Source organism: Protopterus annectens, chromosome 11.part0, assembly GCF_019279795.1.
Source record: "Protopterus annectens isolate FY-2018-M chromosome 11.part0, PAN1.0, whole genome shotgun sequence".
Classification (NCBI taxonomy): domain Eukaryota; kingdom Metazoa; phylum Chordata; order Ceratodontiformes; family Protopteridae; genus Protopterus; species Protopterus annectens.
The window spans coordinates 8,932,271-8,954,192 of record NC_056745.1 but is presented as its reverse complement, the minus strand read 5'-3'; the positions used below and the strand labels follow the sequence as shown (position 1 = coordinate 8,954,192).

Here is a 21,922-nt window from a genome sequence, read left to right as displayed (position 1 = left end):
TGTGTCACTGTTAGACAGAGGCACAGTATACTAACCTCAAAAAAGGGCATTGCAAAATTAATTTAAAATGGGTGACGAAAGCCATTAGCCAAACACACTCTGGCTAGGCTTATAAATGCCCTAGGGCAGATAGCCAGGTATGAACCTATGAACATGAAAAGAATCGACGAATACAATGCAGAAAATGTAAGGTAAGTTAATATTTGTAAGCCACACATTTACCTTTTCCCGTAACTCCTGCGAGTGACAGAAAGCAGCGCAGCGTGGAATGGCTAGCCCCGCCCCCTTCCCCAAACAGGTAACACCGCCCCGTGACGTCGGGCGTGACGCAGGCAAGGTCCCTTCAGCCGAGGGAGTCTATCCGCGACCGCAGTCTAGTTGTTTGTGGTTTCTGCTAGTGCTGTCTGTATTCACAAGTAACACAGTCTGTGGTGTTAGGGAGACCAGTACGAGCATGAAGCTGGAGGTAAGTTAACAGTAGTTATTGGTTGGGGCAAAGTTTAAGTGGTTTGACAGACGCACAGTTTAGTAAATGTTATATAATTCACATCTCCGATGTCAGTACCGTTAAACCTCCCTGATGTTTGGCTAAATTGCAGCTGCTGGTGGGGTGCCTTTTGCAGAGTAACTGTGTTTTAAAGTAGGATTTCTGTTTAACAGTTTCATGTTTAATATGATGTTTATTTGTAGGTTTTGTTTTGTAACTGTAGTTCACTTACATAGCAGTTATTTTATTTGGTTTTATAACTAGACGCCGCTCCCTGGCCGAGTCCGAAAAAGGTCACTGGAAATCGGTACTTTACCACAGAAAACAAAATAAACAACTGGAAACCAGTTCTTTCTGTTTTTAGCGAAGCGGTTGTATGCGCGTCTGATTTATTTATATTTTTTAATTTATTTGATTGCATTTGTAACCGGTGAAGAGCAGTGGGTCACGGACGCTTTTCAGACGGTTGAAGTTCAGTTTTATTTTCGGCTACTTTTGACTTGCGAAATGTCAGTATGTTTAGGCAACTTAAACCTTTGTAAGTAAATATAGCGAACCTATTCCGTAACAAAATTAATTAAATTGCAAGCATATTAATGTTTCCATGTCTGTCCATTTCCTGTTTGTGCAGCATTGTTTTCAAAGGTATTTAATTCGTAGTTTATTTGTTCTTTGCCTGCTTTAGTTTTTCTGTTCAGGGTACGTTTCTAGGCGATGTTGTCCTGCATCACTGGCCACGGCCGGGGTGATTGACAGGACTAATGTCGGTGACGTGCTATGAAAATAATGAATGATTGGCATGCCATGCACATTTGTTAATGACATCAAGCATACATTGATTATGTCCTTTCTAAAGTAAGTTGGTTTCAAAATAGTATTACGTAAACACTTTGTCTTTATTCATGTATTTGCACTTGTCTAGCCTTGTAACGCACCTGGAGGGACAGTTTCATAACCCAGACTGCCCATGCCATGGAATAGACTTCCCATACATGTCAGGCGGGGTAGCTCACTGACCCTCTTCAAGAGAAATCTTGATGAGTGAATCGGATGTAGAAAATTCACCCCAGGGATCACTCCAGTGGCTGTACTCGACAGAGGCACTGGGAACTAAGGTCAGGTGTCATGATGCCAGGGTAATCCTGTGGGATAGGCTTGTAAAGGCTCCATGGCCATTAGTCTATTACACACCTATGAACCTATATATTCACTCCAATAATGCTGACAAAAGTGATGTTTGGATTTGCCACCAAGAGTATTACTTGTGTAGTCTTTCTTTACTCTCTTCCCCAATGTAGTATAATCCCTGGGTTGGTGTATTGGGGTGTGTGGGTGCCTCCCTCCCTCCAAAAGCAAAGGGAAAACAGTAACTGTAAAGTACTGGGTAACTTTAAAACTCAGATTGGGCTGAAATAGTCTACAAACTGGCAAGTATGCAATTTTACTGTCTTAACACACATCTTTCAGATTGCATTTAAATGCCAACAAGGTATATTTATTTGCAAGTCTTTTCCTGAACTTTAATCAAATGGTTTCTGTGAATACCCAGTTCCTCATGCGTGTGTTTCCTCATGATCATCAGCCCCTTTTTCACATTTTGTTCTACATGGGGTCGGGGTATCATGTTAACTGTCCCCAACTCTCTCGATTCAGTGCCACACTCCTGCCTTCTTCAACACTCATGCCTGACTGTCGCAGATCTTCTTTCACACAATCCATCCACCTCTTTGCTGGACCTCTCACTTCCTCTTACCTTCTTCCTGTCTGTCCCAAATCTTCCTCACCAAATTGTCTTCTGCTTTTCTACACATGTGCCCAAACCACCATAATCTGTTCTCTCTGCTCTTTTCTGCAATTGGAGCTACTTTGGCTTCTGCTCTTATGTTCTCATTTCTTCGCCTGTCCCACAGTGTGCATCAATAGGATGAATATTCATACGAATAAAAAACGCATCATATTGGTTATTCAGGAGTACAGATAGATGTCAACCAGCTGGGGTGGGGTTTGCGCGGTGCTTGCTACTGTGCTTCTGGTGAGCCAGTACACTACGGGATCTCCTTTAATACTAAATATAATGTTTAATTAGGAGGCCAGAAATCTCACCTAAAGAAGAACCTAATGCAAATTTTATCAGTGACACTGTTCTTGTAGCCAAGAGTAAAGTAGTAACTACACTACGTCTATTAACGAGGTAGTGGAACAGTGAAAACCATAATAGGCCCAGCTTTTGCAAAGCTATCTGCAGCAGAGGTTGTATCCATGTGTACAAGAAATGGTTATATATATATATATATATATATATATATATATATATATATATATATTATATATTATATATTTTTTTTAAAGAGCATCCATACATTCTTAAGGACATAAAAAGTAAATAATAGAGCAGCTAGAAATGTTTACATTGTTTAACAAAACTGGCTTGATGCATGTTAGAAAAATATGTATTAGTATATGTATTAGTAATATGCTTAGTGCATTTAAGGTTTGAAAAGGGTTAACACATTTATTCTATTTCACACTGCATAAATCTGTACAAACTGCAGAAGCTTTCCAATCTTGTATTGTCATGAAATATGAGCAGTTATAATCTTTGCTTATGATCTGGAAATTTACAGGGAATCAGATAATTACTGCTTGTGTCAGGAAAATAATAAATAGATGTGTCACTTGTATTAATGTTATGAGATTTAGACAAGGAGTTCTGCTTATGCTGTGAGAAAATACACGGCTGCAGAAGCTATTGATAATAAGAACAAAGACTGCTTGAAAATATGAACTGCAATCAGCCTTTACTTGTGTCTAAGCTAGAAAAGTACCTTGAAATGTAACACATGTATTAGAACTACACAATAGTAGCTTGTAGCGTGCTAAAGCCCCCAAGGTCAGGTTGTTTTTCATAAATCCAGTCATGTCAGCAGAAAATCTGAGTAACATCTGCTGTAGAACAATACAGAAAGTTGTGTTTAATTACGTCATCTATAGAAAGCAACATTTTGTAGAACAGTATAAGAAGTGCGTACTTCCTGTTAGTAGTTAGGCAAAATCCTGTATTTGCATGTTTTTGTCTCCTTGGAGCAAGTAATTAAATGCCATATCTGAACCTTGCGTGAATTGGTCTTTGATGTTTTTTCCTTTGACAATACAATAAAATGTGCAAGTGTTTACAGTTATGTTACTTAGCAATAAGAAGGGCATTTTATGAAAGTATGAATGGGAATCTAAGCACATATTGGAGCCCAATAAAAAAAAATGAGATACCTTGTGTGACCTGATTAAATGTCGGCACTTGTCAGTGGTATAGTGGTCTGAGCAGTGACTGAGATCTGCCCAGATTTTTAAACAAAAAACTGGGATAATCCAGAGGACTCTAGTAAGTCTGGTATCTCAGCTGTGACCCAGAGGGTGACAGGACAGGTAGTCCAGGTAAAATCACTTTAGCTAGCAGATCTAGGAGACTCTCCCTATCTGATACCCATCCTGTGGGAGGAATCAATACATTGTTGAAGTTTCCAGTAGTTTATTAACTGAATAAACTGAGTATGTGAAAGTAGGCCATGCTTGTCAAAATGATATGGAATATGCAAAGTATTTTTTGGATGATGTAGTAAAAAGTCCCAGGTTAGCAATTGGACAAATGTCCTGAGTGTGAGTAGGTGTGAGGAGCTTAGATAGGGAACTGTAGAATGCAAAGAAAGACAAAAGGATGTATGTGTTTTTATTTATTTATCCTTTGTTGACCAGGTTAGTCCCAGTAGGCTACTACCTCTTTTCAGGGAAGACCCAATATGGTATTTATACTAGGGGAAATTTGGCCAGGGCACCAGGAAATTCCCCTTCTCTTTTTGATTGGTGCTATGAGGTCTTTTACATCCACATAAACTACCACCAACTCAAGCAGATGGGACCTTGGTTTAAAGTCTCATCCGAAGGATGACCCACTTGGGGGGGCAGCACTCCCCTTATACGCACTGTAGTATCAGCTGTTGATCTATCTGGTGTGGAGTAAAACTCACAGCCTCCTGCACCAAAGATGAGTGTGCTACCTGTTGTGCCACTGACTGGCCAGGAGTGCCATCGTGGGTGGAATAAGTAGTGTAGAGCTGTGGAGCCTGTAGTACATTTCACAACATTATTCAGAAAGAAAATGTTAATTGTTGCACTCCATGGCCATACTGGCATTGAAGAATGTCTGGCGGTTGGCTTAAAGGATAAAGGAGCTGTTAATGAGCTGTTTCTTGTGATCCAGTGGTGCAAGGTTTGATTCTCTCCGCTTCCATAGCCTGTGTGATTTTTCTCCTATTAGGAATTCACAGAATTTGTGCATGGATGGGAAACACATATAATGTCCATTCCATGGTATTGCATTTTTGTATTTAAGTATGTATATAGTTATGTGTGCATATTGACCAGTTTAGTGGTCTGATCCAAACTGACCCATTTGAGCTGCAGACCAGGAGTTGCAGCACAATATGGAAAAAAAACAATTCAGTAACCGAGAAAGCAAGGACTGAATTTGCATTTGAATGGACTGGTGTACAGAATTGTCCAAACACTAAAACGTGTGTGAAACTGCATTAGCAGTAGTCGTGATGAACATAATCTTAAAATGTTTATAGGTAATTTACTAGCCTGTTTTGTTTATTTGCTTTTGTTTAATGGGGAAAATCCACTTAAAGAACCGAAATGCCCACTGTCAGCGGAAACCTTGGGAGAAAAGCTCAAAAACAAAGATAGAAATACGTTTTTAACAAATAAAAATGGTCAAACATTATTTACAAAGTATCCAAATTAATCCTATCTGGCTCCCTTCTCTCTTGCTATAGACCTTATATCTGCTCTGACTTTTGTCAGTATCCACCTATTACCGATCCTTTACAAAGACAAATCTTACCCTTTACAGCTAATTTAACTTGTATAGTCAAGTCTTTTGTAAACTGAGTGTAAAATACCTCGTGATGCTTCCAACAAAATTTCTACAAACTGTTCAAGTTGGTTTTTTTTTTTTTTTTTTTTTTTGCAATTAGTATGCATCTGTACCATAACTTATCTAAATTAAATGTTTAAACTGTGTAAATTTTTGAACTGTTGAAACCTTAAGTTTGTATCTGTGTAATAACCTTTACCTGAATAGTTGTACTAATGTAACGTCTTGGAGCTTATCTCCCCGGGACTCTACTGAAAATGGACATGCATCCAGTTAGACCATCCCGGTCAACAAATGTAAAATAAAATAAACACATTGTTTACAGAGCATATCAGATTAAGGAAATGCACGTTTTCAAGATATTGCCAAGTAGAATCAAAAATATTATATTAATACACTTGTATAGTATCCTTAGTGGACAGTGCTAGTATTGCATACTTCAAACTGTAGGGAAATCACAAGGGTCATCCCAACTGAAGTGTGCAGTGGAAGAGCCGCATCCTGGAGTGATCCCCTTCTTTATCACAGTATTCCCCTTACCAAGGTGGAACAGTGGGGGGGGGGTGACACAGCTGATAGCGTTGTTGCCTCACAGCAAGAAGTTCCCTGGTTTGATTTTTTTTTGGGGGGGGTGCCTTCTGTACGGAGTCTGTATGTCCTCCCTCTGTGTGTGTGGGTTTCCTCCAGCTGCTCCAGTTTCTTCCCACATTGCAAAAACATGCATCAGGTGGACTGGACACTCAACTGGTCATAAGTGTGTATGTGGTGTGGAACAGTCCATTGTCATCACAGGAGGTTTCCTTACAAGAATAGGTTTCTGGCAATCCAGGACCAGTCCATTGTCATCACAGGGGCGTTCCCAGATCTGTAAATACAAGAGGTGTTAAACTTGACTCGAGATTGCCACTGTTGAAGTGACACCCCAACCCCATGTGGAAAAAGGGGTTGTGGATGGACAGATGGACTTCAAACTGTAGGTATGGTACAGTTGCGTAATTTATTAGTTGCCAGGTAATGTTTTGTGGTTTGAATTACTGGAGGTTATTTTAAAAGTCTGATGTAGTTTGGAAGTTTGTTCCATGCCATAGAGATGGCAACAAAGAATGAGTCACTGAAATAATTGTTAGAGTTATTAACATAAGTTAGTTTAATGAGTCACTGAAATAATTGTTAGTTATTAACATAAGTTAGTTTAATGAGTCACTGAAATAATTGTTAGAGTTATTAACATAAGTTAAAGTTCTGAGGATCTTGTAGTTTTATTAAGTAAATGGTGATTTGTACAGATCTTTAGAAGCCTAGCCTTTCATTCCATTGGTAATTGTTAGCCCTTACATTTTGCAGCACACATATCCAAAGATGGGATGGACAAGTATATGTTGGAGTAATTAAATTTTTTCTGTGTCCATGAGGGCAGTGGTGCTAAATGGGGGGAGGGGGTGAATTTGCAGTTACCCATCCATTCATCCAAGTTAACATTTGTTTAGAGTAAGAAACGTTCTCTGATTTTTATGTGGAGAAGATAGTTCAATAGGAGAAATATTCTCTGTGATATTATCCTTCCAAATGTACAGTAAACCTTGTCTGTGAAATACACCTAACCCTCCAACATGTTCTGTTAACTTTTTCTGTGATTCATACCCATCCCTCCAACATTCTGTTAACCATTTCTGTGATGCGTACCTATACCACCACCATGTTCTGTTAAATTTTGAAAGACTGAAGTCTCGAGTGAGGGCTTATGATACAATTGGATTTGTGAATGGGTAAGAAGTCTGCTAGAATAAGATCGGTTAAGGTTCTATACACAAGGCAGAGGCCACCTGTCTGTAGGCTGTACAATACTTAATGGGGAGACAAGATTTTTGAGTCAGTCTGCATAGTTTTTATATTGTAGGCCCCTGGCACTTTCATTGAGAGTGTTCTGGTTGTAACACGTGTTTGGACACATACATACTGAAAGGGGTATTATAGTCCAAGATCAACCTTACATCCCTGGATTTGGACTTCATACCTAAAGATGTTTAGCTGGGAGATGAAAAGGATTTCCTACAAGAAAGGTACAGTCCATTGTCGTCACAGGGGGTTCCTTACAAGAATAGATTTCTGGCAAGGAACAGTCCATTGTCATCACAGGGGGGTTCCCAGATCTGTAAATACAAGATCAGTTTTCAGGAGGGTGTTGTCAGTGTGATGGTTACAAGTAGTCTCATGCCTGATGAAGGCCACAGTTGTACTTTTTTTTTTCTCGTTTAGTTTTACTCCATGGTTTTGACATCAGCTGGCTGTTTGGGAAAAGCTCTGCTGTAGGATCCTGGTGTTCTTTACAGAGTATATGACCTCAGGTTTGCAGTTATCTTCAGACTTGGTCAGCCACAAACTGCTTTTACCTCCAAGAAGTAAATCCCAGAGAGGAGTGATCTGAGGACTGAACCCTGCGTACTCCACTAGTGACAGGTCACTCACACTTTCAGGGCTCAATTTGTGAGACTAATTGCTATTCTAAGAGTACTTGGCGGTTAAACGTTAGCTGGGAGAGTTTATCTGCTCTGAGTATGAAATGTTGAGGTGTGGTGTCCTAGGTAAACTCGACATTTTATTACATTGCAAAAGTAAATGTAATGCAGTAGAATGGATTTTGAAATATAGGAACACTTTTCTTTTTGCATTTGCAGGAACTTTGGGATTTGGTATAATTATTAAGGTGTTTACCTTGCAGACACAGTGTACAGTGTTTGATTTTCACCTTTTGAAGGTGAGTGGACTAGGTTTAAAATGGCCTGCAAGGGCAATTAGTCTAGTACTTGCCTACGAACCTAGCCATACATTAACTTGGTGTTTCTCCATTAGAAAGCTGAAATGTAAATGTCCTATTTTAGTTCTATAACTAATACCTGAAAATCCGTACAAAGTTAACAAAATGTTGGAGAGAAATCAGTGGAGACAGAAAAAAAGCTACAATTGAAGCTGTACACTGCTGGATGGAGACAGTAAGAATACAAAACAGAAAAAAAAAGTGTTCAACCTGTTGGTCAAGTTGTGGGACAGACAGCAAAGTCATGATTCTCTTTGATTCATGTGGAGGGTGAAAAGCTGAGAAAAGTTGAGTCATTTCCTTAAAACAAATATGTCAAATGTCTTGGAAGATAAGCAAGTATAAGAATAACAGCGTTTACTGCTTTCTCAAGATTTAGGCTGGTAGGCAGTGAGATATTTCCCTGCAGTACATTTGGTTGGGGCCAAGTGCTGAAATTAAAATGTAGGGATCACAGCTCCATGCCCACAGCGAGTCACCTTTTGTTCTAAGAAGTTTGGAGACGTCATTGCTACTTTCTGTGTGTCATATACTGAAGAAATGCACCACACATCACAAATATTACTGCATACATTCAGTTCTTTGTTGTGCAATATCTCTATCAACATGCATGTATGCAGACATAGTATAGTCATGGTCAGTCTTGCTTTTATTGATCCTAACTACCAAGCACTGCTGAGTGTACCACTTCCTTGTACGCTGGTGCCTGGGCGTCCTGTGCCCTGATGCTCGTATGTTGGTGCCTGCACATCCTGCGTTTGTGCTTCTGTCGTTCACCTTCTTTGTTTCTTGTTCCTTCTTGCCTTTTGCTGCCCATTTACCCTAGTTCGGCTTTTCTGTTTTGTCGTTCTGTCTCTCTGCTGTCCACCTGCCTTTATCCTTGTTTTAACACAATAAGAATTCTGATATTCCTTTACATTACAGACTACTAGTCCAGATCTCTGCTGTTTTGTCTACTTTCTAAGCCCAGCATAGTCGCCCCACTTGTTATCCTTCCCTACTGGGCATCATCGCCCCACATCTTATCCTTCCCTATGGGAAATCGTCGCCCCGCATCGTGTCCTTCCCTGCTGGGCATCGTCACCCCGCATCCTGTCCTTCCCTGCTGTCCTCCTGAGCTGCTCTTACTCGCTTGCATACTTTTGAGCAGCTCCTTTTACTTCGACTATCACTTTTTTTTTTCCCACGTGAATTTAACCTGAGTAAAGTGTACCCCTACCCCTTAACACTTTGGTTCCCCTGCTCTTCCTGCCTGCGTTGCCCACCACCATCCACTCCAGCTTCTCTTCCTTGTTTTCTGTTCCCGTTTCTAGTTCGCTAGTGCCCTCCTTCATGTATGTATTAGCTGTTCTTTCCTTCTGCATCACACACATTTTGTATCTACTGGCTTTTCTGCCTGTCTTCTGTGCCTCTTCATTTTCTGTCTTGAGCAGTTACTTATCATATTCTGTGTATTTATTTTAGTTTGATAACTGGTTCTATGGACTAGTCAGCTGTCCCCTTTTAGCCATGACCCATACACAAAGCCGAATAGGATATACAGTACAAAGTAATGCGTGTAGGATTTCCTTTGCATTGTGAAACATGCCAACAGAGTGGACAAAATGCATAAGAAATGTAGTAATTTATACAAGTAAGGGATATGGTGACAATGAGGATATAATACTGCAGATGTACACCACACAGCATGCAAGTACAGTTTGCATGGGTCAGACAGTGTGAAATGAGAAAGTTTGTCTGTCCTAGCTTAATGCAAAAGCAGAGGGTTTCAAAAGAGAAGGGGAAGGTTAAGGGTGGATGCTGTGGTAAAGGACAGTTTATAGTGCCATATTCAGTGGTCCGAGTGGTTGATTGAGTTGTAACACGTCAGTATGGTGGCTGTAATACTGATTTATCCGTGATATTGTGGCTGTTATGCCCTAGAGATGGTGTGTGATTAAAGGGCTTGAAATGATTCTCCAATTCTTTGATGTGTTCCAAGTTTGTAGTATGTGAGAGAAGCTGGTGCTGAGTTTGGAAAAGCTTTTTTGCCTACACCCTTTAGAGAGTCAAGTGTGCGGACTGTACAGATGCTAGCCCCTTTACTGTTTCCTGTTGAGTAGTGAGGAGATGTTTTTATTCAGTCTGTTTCTGAGAGTTGGTCAGTGTTTGCAGAATTTTAAGTGAGACTTGAGTAGGTAGCTTGTTTAAGTAGGAACAGTGAGCCCCTCAGGTCTTTGTTACATTTTGTAGTGGTTTCCTGTATGATGGGTTAGTGTAATAAATGTACATACTTTTAGTTATAGCTGCTTGTATGAGCTGCACGTTTATGTTGGGATTTAGAGTGGTGAGGTGGAGTGCTTATTCCAAATACTGCAAGTGTTTAATGGTTCTAGGTGTTATTGTGTGAAAACGTATAGCAAACTTCAGACTACTTGCCTACTTTGGGTATAACTTGATCTGTTTGTTGCATTGTCGTTTTTCCTCACGCTTGTCTGTCCAGGTCCTGTTATCTCACTACTTGTTGCATTGTCGTTTTTCCTCACGCTTGTCTGTCCAGGTCCTGTTATCTCACTACTTGTTGCATTGTCGTTTTTCCTCACGCTTGTCTGTCCAGGTCCTGTTATCTCACTACTTGTTGCATTGTCGTTTTTCCTCACGCTTGTCTGTCCAGGTCCTGTTATCTCACTACTTGTTGCATTGTCGTTTTACCTCACGCTTGTCTGTCCAGGTCCTGTTATCTCACTACTTGTTGCATTGTCGTTTTCCTCACGCTTGTCTGTCCAGGTCCTGTTATCTCACTACTTGTTGCATTGTCGTTTTTCCTCACGCTTGTCTGTCCAGGTCCTGTTATCTCACTACTTGTTGCATTGTCGTTTTTCCTCACGCTTGTCTGTCCAGGTCCTGTTATCTCACTACTTGTTGCATTGTCGTTTTTCCTCACGCTTGTCTGTCCAGGTCCTGTTATCTCACTACTTGTTGCATTGTCGTTTTTCCTCACGCTTGTCTGTCCAGGTCCTGTTATCTCACTACTTGTTGCATTGTCGTTTTTCCTCACGCTTGTCTGTCCAGGTCCTGTTATCTCACTACTTGTTGCATTGTCGTTTTCCTCACGCTTGTCTGTCCAGGTCCTGTTATCTCACTACTTGTTGCATTGTCGTTTTTCCTCACGCTTGTCTGTCCAGGTCCTGTTATCTCACTACTTGTGTACCTGTAATTGCCTGACACAGGCTTACTCCATACACATTCTTTTGCCGCAAGCAGGATCTACATCTCCCTATACCCCACAAGTCACTGGACCACACTATTGTACCAACCTGTTTTCATTGTCTCCTATTTCGTTCTGTAATTTACACTGTTGGACGCATTCTGGCATGATTATGTATTCGTTAATAATCTGCTCTTACTGCTGTCTTTTTATATGCTTTTGTCTGCTGTCGCTCTACTAAATCCTCATCCCCCTTCTCTGACTTGCACCTTTAATATTGTCCTTTATGCCTTGTTTTTTCATTCTGTCCTCATTTACACTTTATTATAATGTAATGCAAGCAGAGTAGTTTCATATGTTGCAGTGTTGCTGTGAGAATCGCACATACTACAGAGGGAATCCTCCTTTCCTAATTACAGGCTAAGTGAATGCTTTGACTCTGCCTCAGTATTCGTTACTGGAATGTGCCATTTAAGCAGCACACCTTTGACTGGTCCATACCAGGTAATACCTCCCTCATTTTTGTTGCATGGTGCAGCAACGTTCTAGAAGCCTGCAGCCATTCCTGAGATGGTAATACCAGAAGAGGGCACATTACTGTCTGGAAGGGTGGGAGGGTGGGTGATGGTTCTGTATCTGCAAAGTCGCACTTTCTAGTAGCTTGGCCCACAATACTGAGATGTTGGTGTCAGACAGACGCTGATTGACGTGCTTAAGATGTGAGACAATAAGAATCCTAAAGTATTTCCCTGCAGTTCTTAATACTAAAGGAAAGATGTGTTTATAATCTTGTGTTTATGATTGCATGAGGCTTCATAAGGCAGTGAGGGATGCCATCAGAATTAGTGACAGACTCATGGAAATCAGACTACAGGCTAATGATGACAATATTCATAATCTCAGCCAATGCCCCACAGCAGGGTTGAGATACTGAGGAAAAGATTGCATTCAAACAGCAGTTGCATGACCTAGACAAAGCAGGCCGACATGAAATGGTGTTGATAATGGGTGACTTGAATGCTCCTATTGGAACAGACAGAACAGGATATGAGGACTGCCTGAGCCCATGTGGGTGTGGTGTTGGGGAATAAAGAGCAGCCATTCTAGACTTCTGTCTGGAAAATGCATTGAGTGTAGCCAACACTTGGTCCAAAAAGAGAGACTGTAACAAGATTTACATACAAGACTGCCCAACATACAACTCTGGTAGTCTTTGTCCTAGTTAAAAAAGGGCACTGGGTTAGAATCGGTGATGGGAAAGTCATCCCCAGCTAAACAGTTGGCCCACAGCATAAACCACTGGTTGTAAAGACTCTAAAGTCAATATAGACCAGGCCGAAGACCTGGAAGTTGACTGGAAAGAAAGCACAACAGTTTAAAGAATTACTCAAGGCTCTAGCACCCCACGAAGAAGAGGATGGGTGGAGTTGAAGTAGAATGGCAGTGCCTCAAAACGGCATGTGTGAGGATTACAGAGCAGATTTGTGGCCGAGCCAGGTATGGAAGTAAGGTACATAAGGAAAGGTGGTGATGAAATGCAGAAGTCCAGGAAGTCATCAAAATGAAAGATGGAGTGCAGGAAAAAGTGGTAGATGGAAAAGACTAACCAGGTTAGGAAGGAATACTGGTTGGCTAACAGACTAAGAAAGGAGTTGCAGTAACAAAGAACAAGGCATCATATGCATTCTACCAACTTCTGGAAAGTGACTCTGTAGGTGGCGCAAAAACTATATCTGGCTGCAAGGCAAAGGCAGAAAGATAAAGAACATATTCAGGCACCCTTCATAAGGGATGCCAGCAACAACCTGCTCACCCATCCACAGGACATTAAAGGCAGATTGAAGGAGTACATCCAGTAACTTCTGATTGAAGAAAACCCCACAAAAGCTGTACTGTCCCAGGCACAGACTACAGTGAGATAAGAAGAGGAACCCACTGTAGAAGAAGTAAGAGCACCACTAAGAAAAATTAAGTCAGGGAAAGCAGCAGGCTCAGATGAGGTCCCAGCAAATGTGATAAAGATGCTGGGTGAGATGGGTGAGAAATGGCTCCTGAGGGTACTCATAGCACTGTGGAGAGAGAGAGACATATCCCAGATGACTGGAGAATAAGCATACTGTTGCCCACTGTACATAGACAAAGTGGGGCATTCACAAATGTGGGTACTGTAGCGGTATCACATTCCTGTCACATTGCGTGAAAGTTCTAGAGAAGGGTGATTGTAATACTCTGCATATCCATTTACCAAAGTAAGATGGGAGATGAGTAGTTTGGGTTCATTTCAGGATGCAGCATGGCTGACCTAATGTTTGTAGTGAGGCAGTTGAGAAGAAGCTAGAGATGAGGAAAGAGCCCAACTGGGCATTCCTAGACTTGGAGAAAGCATATGATAAGGTGCCAAGAAAGCTGGTTTTGGCAGTTCTGTGGTGGCTTTAAGTCCCAGAAGTATTCATAGAATCAGTGGAAGCTATGTACGAGGACCCAATGATTCAAGTACGAACACTGTTCAGGCACACAGCGAGGTTCCCAGTGGGAGTGGGTGTGTATCAGGGTTCAGCTCTGAGCCAACTATTCATACTGATAATGGACTACATTACCAAGTAAGTCAGAGGGGACAGATCAACAAAGTTGCTGTATGCAGGTGATGTGGTATTACAAGCTGACTCTGAGCATGAACTTCAGCAAAGGATAAGGGAATGGAATGTAAAACTAAAGGCACATATGAAAATGAGTGCAGATAAGACAATAGTAATGGCAGCAAATTGAGAAAATTAGTAATGGCAGCAAATTGGGGAAATCGGAAGAAGCTGAGAACTGAGACAGAAGGGAAAGAAAGTAGTGGAACAGGTTAACAGCTTCAGGTATTGGGGTGGTGGGGCTGAGGAGAAGGGAAGTCTTGAATGAGGAGGTCAAAGCTAGAATCGGAGGGGTTGCAGTCAACTGGCAGTGTGTGTCAGGGGTAGTGCATGACAGAAAAAATGCCAAAGAAGTTGAAAACTAAGTTGCACAAAATAGTGGTGCTACCAGTACTACTGTATTGGTACAGAAACATGGGCGGTAAAGGTAGAGCAGTTGACGCTAGAGATGATGAAAATGAAGTGCCTGCGAAGGGTGGCAGGATGCACATACACTGTGTGACAAATGAAATGAGGATGTAAGGGAAGAAGCCAATGGAGTTCCACTGGCAGAAAAGTTCAGAGAACAGATAATGGTGGTTTGCTCACGTGCAGAAAAACAGAAGACAATCTGCTGAAGACTTGGGGCAGACAGGAAGAAGAGGAAAAGAGGGGATCCAGCATCGAGGTGGATGGATTGTGTTAGGGACGACCTGCGACAGTCGGGCATAGTTGACTAAGAAGACAGCAGTGTGGCATTGAATCGGGATAGGTGGCAGCAGTGTGGCATTGAATCGGGATAGATGGCGACAGGTAATGTGATACCCCAACCCCATGTAGAAATGGGAAAAGGTAGGGTTGATGGCGATGCTTTAGGATTACAACAACTCAGGGTGGATGATCTTTTCATTTTGGGATGTCTGGAATCTCTCATGAAGCCACCTGTTCAGCTGCAAATCGTGAAATGGTATAACTGAAGTTGCAAGACAAAAAAACACAAGAAAAAGTGAAACAGTTTATATTGGTGCCATTAGCAAACAAGAATGAATATAAATAAGTGTTTTTGCCACTCGGTAATGCCTGCCGTGAAGACATTAAACAGTAGTCAACATAGATCATGTTTGGGTGACTTGCCACTGGGGGCACTTTTTTTAGGGAGAGCTGTTTTAAAAGTAATCCCTTTGTGTACCCTTGAAAACATGGGGAAAGTACCAAATAATTGGCTTGTTGCCTACCTTAACTAAAAGACGACTGAAACAGTCCAGCAGTATAAACACTAGCATTTGGCTTTACTTTTATCGTTGCTTTCAATTTAACATGCAAATCACAAAGTCCAGGGTAAACGGGCTGCTCTTCTGTACTAAGAGAATCCCACCGTTTTTCATGTATTCCAGTTGTGGAAAGAAGATGCCTTTGCTAATAGCTGTCCTGCTGTGTGGGGATAACAAGTGTGAAACTTTTATGGAAAGGAGAACCGTAATTTGTATACATTGGCTTTGATCACTTTGATATATTGCTGTTTGAAGCAGGGGTCTAAGCATAATCTTTAAGTACTTGTATGATGTGACTTTTTCAACAGGATGTTGGGGAATTGTGTGAGTCTTTGGGGTATACCAAACAGTGTGGATTTGGTTTTCTTTAGAAAACAAAAGTATGTGGTGTTGTACAGGTCAGTCATTAATACAGAAAAGAGCTGTTTGAAGTGGGTTTAAGATCAGGGAGGTTGAGGGACCATATTTATAAATCACCATATTGTCTGTATAAAGGAGTGATAGCAAGATGGGTAAACCAGAAGGGAGTTGGATGGTTTACAGAGAGAAAAGGATTGGTGGGAGTGTGGAGCCTTAAGTGAGTCCATTGTATCTGTCTACTACCTCCCTAATCGACAAAGGACCTGTTGGAAAGGAAATTGGCACAACATTGAGAAGCTTGTGGGTCAATTCCAGCATCAAGTTGGGAAATTATTAGCAGAGTGTGGTAGACTGTATCAAAAGCCTTGGCTCAGTCAATAAAGTCGGCTCCTGTAAGCTCATGTCCATATTTTGGATGATGTCATCAGTAAGTGCACAAATTGTGGTCCTTATGCTTTGGCCTGCCAGAAGCCATGTTAGTAGGGGGAAGGATTGTGTATGTATTTAGACAGTGTACGCAAGTTTGTGTAGTATTTCATGAAGTGTTGAGAGGATTAATAGTGATCTGACCTCATTGGCTGAACCAAGGTTTGGGCAGTTTGGTACAAGCTTTACATCAGTTTATTTTCCATTGTTGTGGCATGATCCATGTAATGTGTCAAGTGCCGAAGAGATGTCTTAGTAATATTAGCTGATTGTCCTTGCATATCTGAATAAATCAGGAGTGGATAACATCACTTCCTGGGGGAATCTGAGGTGAAATTTAGTATTTTTAGCCCTGTTCTTTTTGGTTATCGTTTTGATGTAAAATGGTGGTGTATCTGTTTATATAGCAGGGTGGTGGTTTTCACAAAAGGATAAGCGTTTGGAGATTTGAGAATTCTAGAAAGTCTTCAGAGGTAAGGACCCCAGAAGATGGTGGAATGGAGTTGTTGTTTAGTGGTCATTGTCAGAGGGACCTTCCTGTTATTTTATTAAGTAGGCTCCAAAACTTTTTGAGGCTGTAGTAAGTGGAGCCTTGAGTGGTGTAAGGAGGTTATCCTTGTGTCACCTTGTTGCATTTTAGCGAAGTTCTGAGGCTCATGAGGTGGTTCTTGGTTTTCTCTAGTTTGGCATTGTTTTCAAGTTGTCCATGTTTTGTCCAACTTTGTAGATGGATTTTAGTTCCTTGGTTAAACTCTTCTTTGGCAAGTTCCTATAGAATCTGGTAACTTGGCAGGAAAGGTTTGTTGTGAAGGTTGTCGGGCACTAATAACATGAATAGGTCTTATAAGGTGGTTTGTCATTCTGCAGGTCTGGGGAGGATTGCACCTGTAGGTTTTGAATGTTTCGCTGGAATTGCAAATGCCTGGGAGTGTTTTTGGTGAGAAGGTGTCATGCTAAAAGTCAAGGAGTACTGGTCACTGGGGGGTAGGATAGAGACACTTTGCCAGAAAATCCTCATTGGTAATGAGGAGCTGAAGAAGAGACTGGTAGTTGGAGGCTTTGGTTGAGTAAAGTCAGTAAGGACTTAGAGGCACAAGAAATTCTCTCTAACCATGGTCTTTTCTGAGAGGTATTTGGTTGATGTTGAAATCACCTAAGATTGTTATGTCTTTGAAAGAGCAGGAGTCTGTGAGTAAGGAGCTGAATTTGATACTGTTAGAGGGAGGAGGGAGTGAATGGTGGGGGCTGTTTTTATTATTCATTGAGGCCTGTTTTTTATTATTCATTGAGGCCATGGTCATTATTAGTGGTGCTTTGATTGTGAGGATTATTCTAGAGTTCTTTTATAAGTAAGAGTATACCACCAACTGTCCTCCTCCTTAGCCATTTGCTGAACAAATGGGGTGCCTGATTTTACTCATAATTCAGTGATGGCAAGAATGTCTGGGTTATTTGCGGTTTTGAATGTTTTTTTTTTTTTTTTTCCCAGTTTGCTATGCTAATTGCAGGTAGCGTGCTTAACGGTGTGACTTTGTATTGTTATTGAGTGTGGGGGGGTGGGGGGCATGGACTGGGTTATCTGAAGCTACAAACTAGGAGGGTCTGTAGTACAGGGATTAGTTTTATAAAGCATCAGAGGAATTTTTTATAGAATGTATGCACTGGAGTAGGGGCTGTTTTGGGTGGTGATAGCGGAGTGGTATATGCACTGTAAAGTAGTGTTGGAGTCTGCAGATTATCTGAGACACTGGTGGATGAGTTGAAGATGAAGTAATAGGGGTGGGTTTGAGATTTGTGTAGAGTTTTTCAACTTGACCTCCTATTATAACACTTTCTCTCTTCAAACTTGCACTCTGCTTCTGTCTTTTTAACACACCTGTAACGTATTCAGTCTTCTTAACATATTGTTACACCTACCATAAGCAACATTTTGTCTTGACTGTCTTTGTAAAGCTTTTAGGAGTGTTTGTTTGTTTGTAAAGCTTTTATGAGTGTTTGTGTATTTATTACTTTTCAAAGTCGGGATTATCACTCTCCTGGGAGGGATGGAGCCCAATGAGCTTGTAATGCCTCACTTGATAAACAAGTTTTGGGTGAAGAGACCAATCAGAAAATGGATAACTGTCAATATGGTCTGAAATTGTTCTAAGGAGACCCTGCTGTAACTGGAGTTAGGTCTGGAATTAGTGTTTTTTCTTAAGGAGATGTTGCTGTAACTAGAGTTAGGGCTGGGAGTGGTCTTTTCTAAGGAGATGCTGATGTAACAGTAAAGCCCAGCAGCCCTGGGTCAGTAAGCTACTGGCCGGCTGGTGTCTAGTTGCCCAGCCTGGGTTATCTGGGATAGCTCTGTTGAGCAAAAGCTGGATGTAAAACCAACCAACCAGCCAAACATCAACTGAGAATTGCAATGCTTAATGTAGGTTCACTGACGGGATGCAGCTTGGAAGTGCATGACACGATGATACGGAGGAGGCTGGACTTCCTCTGTGTCCAAGAGACGATATGGAAGGACAGTGCAGTGAAGCCACTTGGCTTGGGATCCAGAGTCCACTACTCAGGGGGAGGACCGACTAGAAATGGTGTAGGAAGTCTGGTGACAGAGGCTTCAGAAGGCAGTAAGGGATATTGGAATTAATGACAGACTCATGGCAGTCGGACTCCAATGTAATGATAGGGCAGTATTCATAATCTCAGCCAATGACCTACAGCAGGGTTGTGATAGTGAGGAAGAGAGTGCATTCAGACAGCAGTTGCAGGACCTACTACTTAAAGCAGGACAACATGCATTAGTGTTGATAATGGGTGACTTGAATGCACATATCGGGACACACAGAGCAGCATGTGAGGACTGCCTGAGTCCACATGGGTGGGGCAACAGGAATAAAGGAGAAGCCATTCTAGACTTCTGCCTGGCAAATGGCTTGATAATAGCCAACACATGTCTCAGAAAGAGAGAGAGAGTCACAAGATCACATACAAGAGTAGGCAACATGCAACTCTGGTAGACTTCCTCCTAGTAAAGAAAAGGCACTGGAGTAGAATCCATGATTACAAAGCCATCCCCAGTGAAACAGTTGGGCCACAGCATAAACCATTAGTTGCCACAATCGGTTGCAAACCATGGTCAGAGAAGGCTCTATGGTCAACGGAGACTTGGTTGAAGACCCAGAAGTTGACTGGAGAAAAAACACATAGTTCAAGGAATTACTCGGGACTCTAGCACCCCAAGAAGAGGAGGAAATAGGTGGAGTCTAAGAAGCATGGCAGCGTCTAAAAAAAAAAGCATGTGTTAGGACTACAGAAAAGATATCGAGCCAGGTATGGAAATAAGGTACATAAGGAAAGCTGGTGGTGGAATGCAGAAGTCCAGGAAGTCGTCAAAAGAAAGGAGTGCAGGAAGAAGTGGGAGATAGAAAAGACTGACCAGGCTAGGAAGGGCTACTTGTTGGCTAATAAAGAAGTTGCAGTAGCAAAGAATAGGGCATTGGAGGCACTGTACCAACTTCTGGAAAATGACTTAGTAAAGGGCACAAACTATATCCGGTTGGAAGGCAAAGACAGAAAGATGACAAAGATGGTCAGACACCCTTCATAAGGGGTGCCACCAACAACCTGCTCGCCAGTCCAGAGGACATCAAAGGCAGATAGGAGTATTTTCAGCAGCTTCTGAGTAAAGAAAACCCCACAGAAGCTGTACTGCCCCAGAAACCGCCTACAATGAGAGAAGAGGAGCCCACCCTAGAAGAAGTAAGAACAGCACTAAGGAAGATTAAGTCAGGGAAAGCAGCAAGCTCAGATGAGGTGACAGCAGATATGATAAAGATGCTGGGTGATGCAGGGGAGAAATGGCTCCTGAGGATACTAATAGCAGTGTGGAGAGAAAGCCGTATCCCAGATGACTGGAGAATAAGTATACTCGTGCCAGGGTACAAGAACAAAGGGAGCATCCACAACTGTGGGCACTACAGAGGCATCAAACTCCTATCACAGTGCATGAAAGTTCTGGAGAGGGTGATCGATAAATGGATATGCAAAGTAGCAGAATGTAAGGTGGGAGATGAGCAGTTTGGATTCTGACCAGGATGCAGCACAATTGACCCGATGTTTGCACCGAGACAGATACTTGAAGAAGCTGGAGATGAGGAGAGAGTCCAATTGGGCCTTCCTAGACTTGGCGAAAGCATATGACAAGGTCCCAAGAAAGCTGATCTGGACAGTACTGCGGTGGTTTGAAGTCCTAGAAACATTGGTAGAATTAGTGCAGGCTTTGTACAAGGACCCAGTGACTCAAGTACGAACAGTGTTTGGCTTTGGCAGACTCTGAGCTAGAACTTCAGCAAAGGATATGAGAATGTGATGCAAATCTGAAGGCACATGGGATGAAACTAAGCATAGATAAGACAGTGGTAATAGCAGCAAATTGGGGAAATCGGAAAAAGCTGAGAATCGAGATAGAAGGGACGATAGTGAAACAGGTAAACCGCTTCAAGTATATGCGAGGGGTGGTTAAGGAGAATGGTAGTCTTGAGTGAAGAGGTCAAAGCTAGAATAAGAAGTAGTCTTTGACAGAAGACTGCTAAAGAAGCTGAAGGTGTACAAGACAGTGGTGCGACCAGTACTACTGTATGGTACAGAAACTTGGGCAGTAAAGGCAGAGCAGTTGAAGCTAGAGGTGATGGAAATAAAGTGCCCGAGAGGTGGTAGGATGCATACTGTGGGACAGATGAAGACATGAGGACATCAGAGCAGAAGCCAAAGTAGCTCAAATTGCAGAAAGGATCAAAGAGAGCAGATTATGGTGGTTTGGGCACATGTGTAGAAAAGTAGAAGACAATCTGGTGAGGAAGATTTGGGACAGAGGAAGGAGGTAAGAGAGGAAATGGTGATGTCCAGCAAAGACGTGGATGGATTGTGTGAAAGAAGATCTGCAACAGTCAGGCATGAGTGCTGAAGGCAGGAGTGTGGCACTGAATTGAGAAAATTGGCAACTGTTAACAAGATACCCCAACCCCATGTAGAAAAAATGGGGGGAAAAGGGGGCTGATGATGTAACTGAAGTTAGGTGTGGGGTTGGTGGTGTTTCCTTAGTGCCCAGTAGACCACACATATAACCCCAGGATTAGCTTAGTATGACTTGGTAGATCCAACTAGTGATCTTCGCTGCAGAGTGAAGTGTGGGGTGCACGTGACTAGTGATCATCTGCTGCAGAGTGAAGCGTGGGGTGCATGTGCTGTACCTGTCAGACAGTAGGCTTGGGTACGGCAGTTTCAGGCAACCTGGACCTCAGCAATGGAAACTGGGCTTGGAAGGGATATAATATTGCCTCATTGATGCAGTAGGAACCTGGGTTGTTATAAATGTTCCCCCCTGCCTGTGTCAGTAGTGCAGCTAGGGTGGATGGACGGGGAAAACGCAATCATCCGATCATGATCTTTTTTTAATGCAATATCTGCTTTTAAATGCCGGCACTACATTTGCGGTAAAACCTGAGCGCTGTTGCACTCTGTGTGTGGTCTAAACTGTAGCATCTGCTTGTTGCATTGTAACAAGCAGTTTGCTACAGTTAAAAGTAAAAGAAAAAAAAAAAACGTTTTTAATGCAAAACAGCTTCATTAGTTTCCTGCTGCAATTTATTTAACTGAAAACCAATGCTAGGTGACTACACTGTTATTCCAGGGTTGGTGAGCATCTCCGATGAAGCACACGTTAAGTGGAATAGACTCAAAATGTGAGCTGGAAATGTAAACAGTTGAGGCATGGCATCATCTAATTGGAAGACCTGATTTCAGGGCTTACTCGGTGAGACAAGTTTCTCCTGGTCTCCAGA

General features: G+C 41.9%; 1 protein-coding gene across 2 annotated transcripts in view; it reads left to right on the top strand.

The window, feature by feature from the left end:
- Positions 1–347: 347 nt before the first annotated feature.
- Positions 348–21,922, top strand: part of LOC122815112 (zinc finger protein 260-like) — a 743,919-nt gene continuing 722,344 nt past the window's right edge. For both annotated transcript variants that reach the window (XM_044087356.1, XM_044087357.1), the window contains exon 1: positions 348–466. In XM_044087356.1, coding sequence (XP_043943291.1) covers positions 455–466 — 12 coding nt within the window. In that variant the 5' untranslated portion in view covers positions 348–454. The remainder of the gene's footprint in view (positions 467–21,922) is intronic.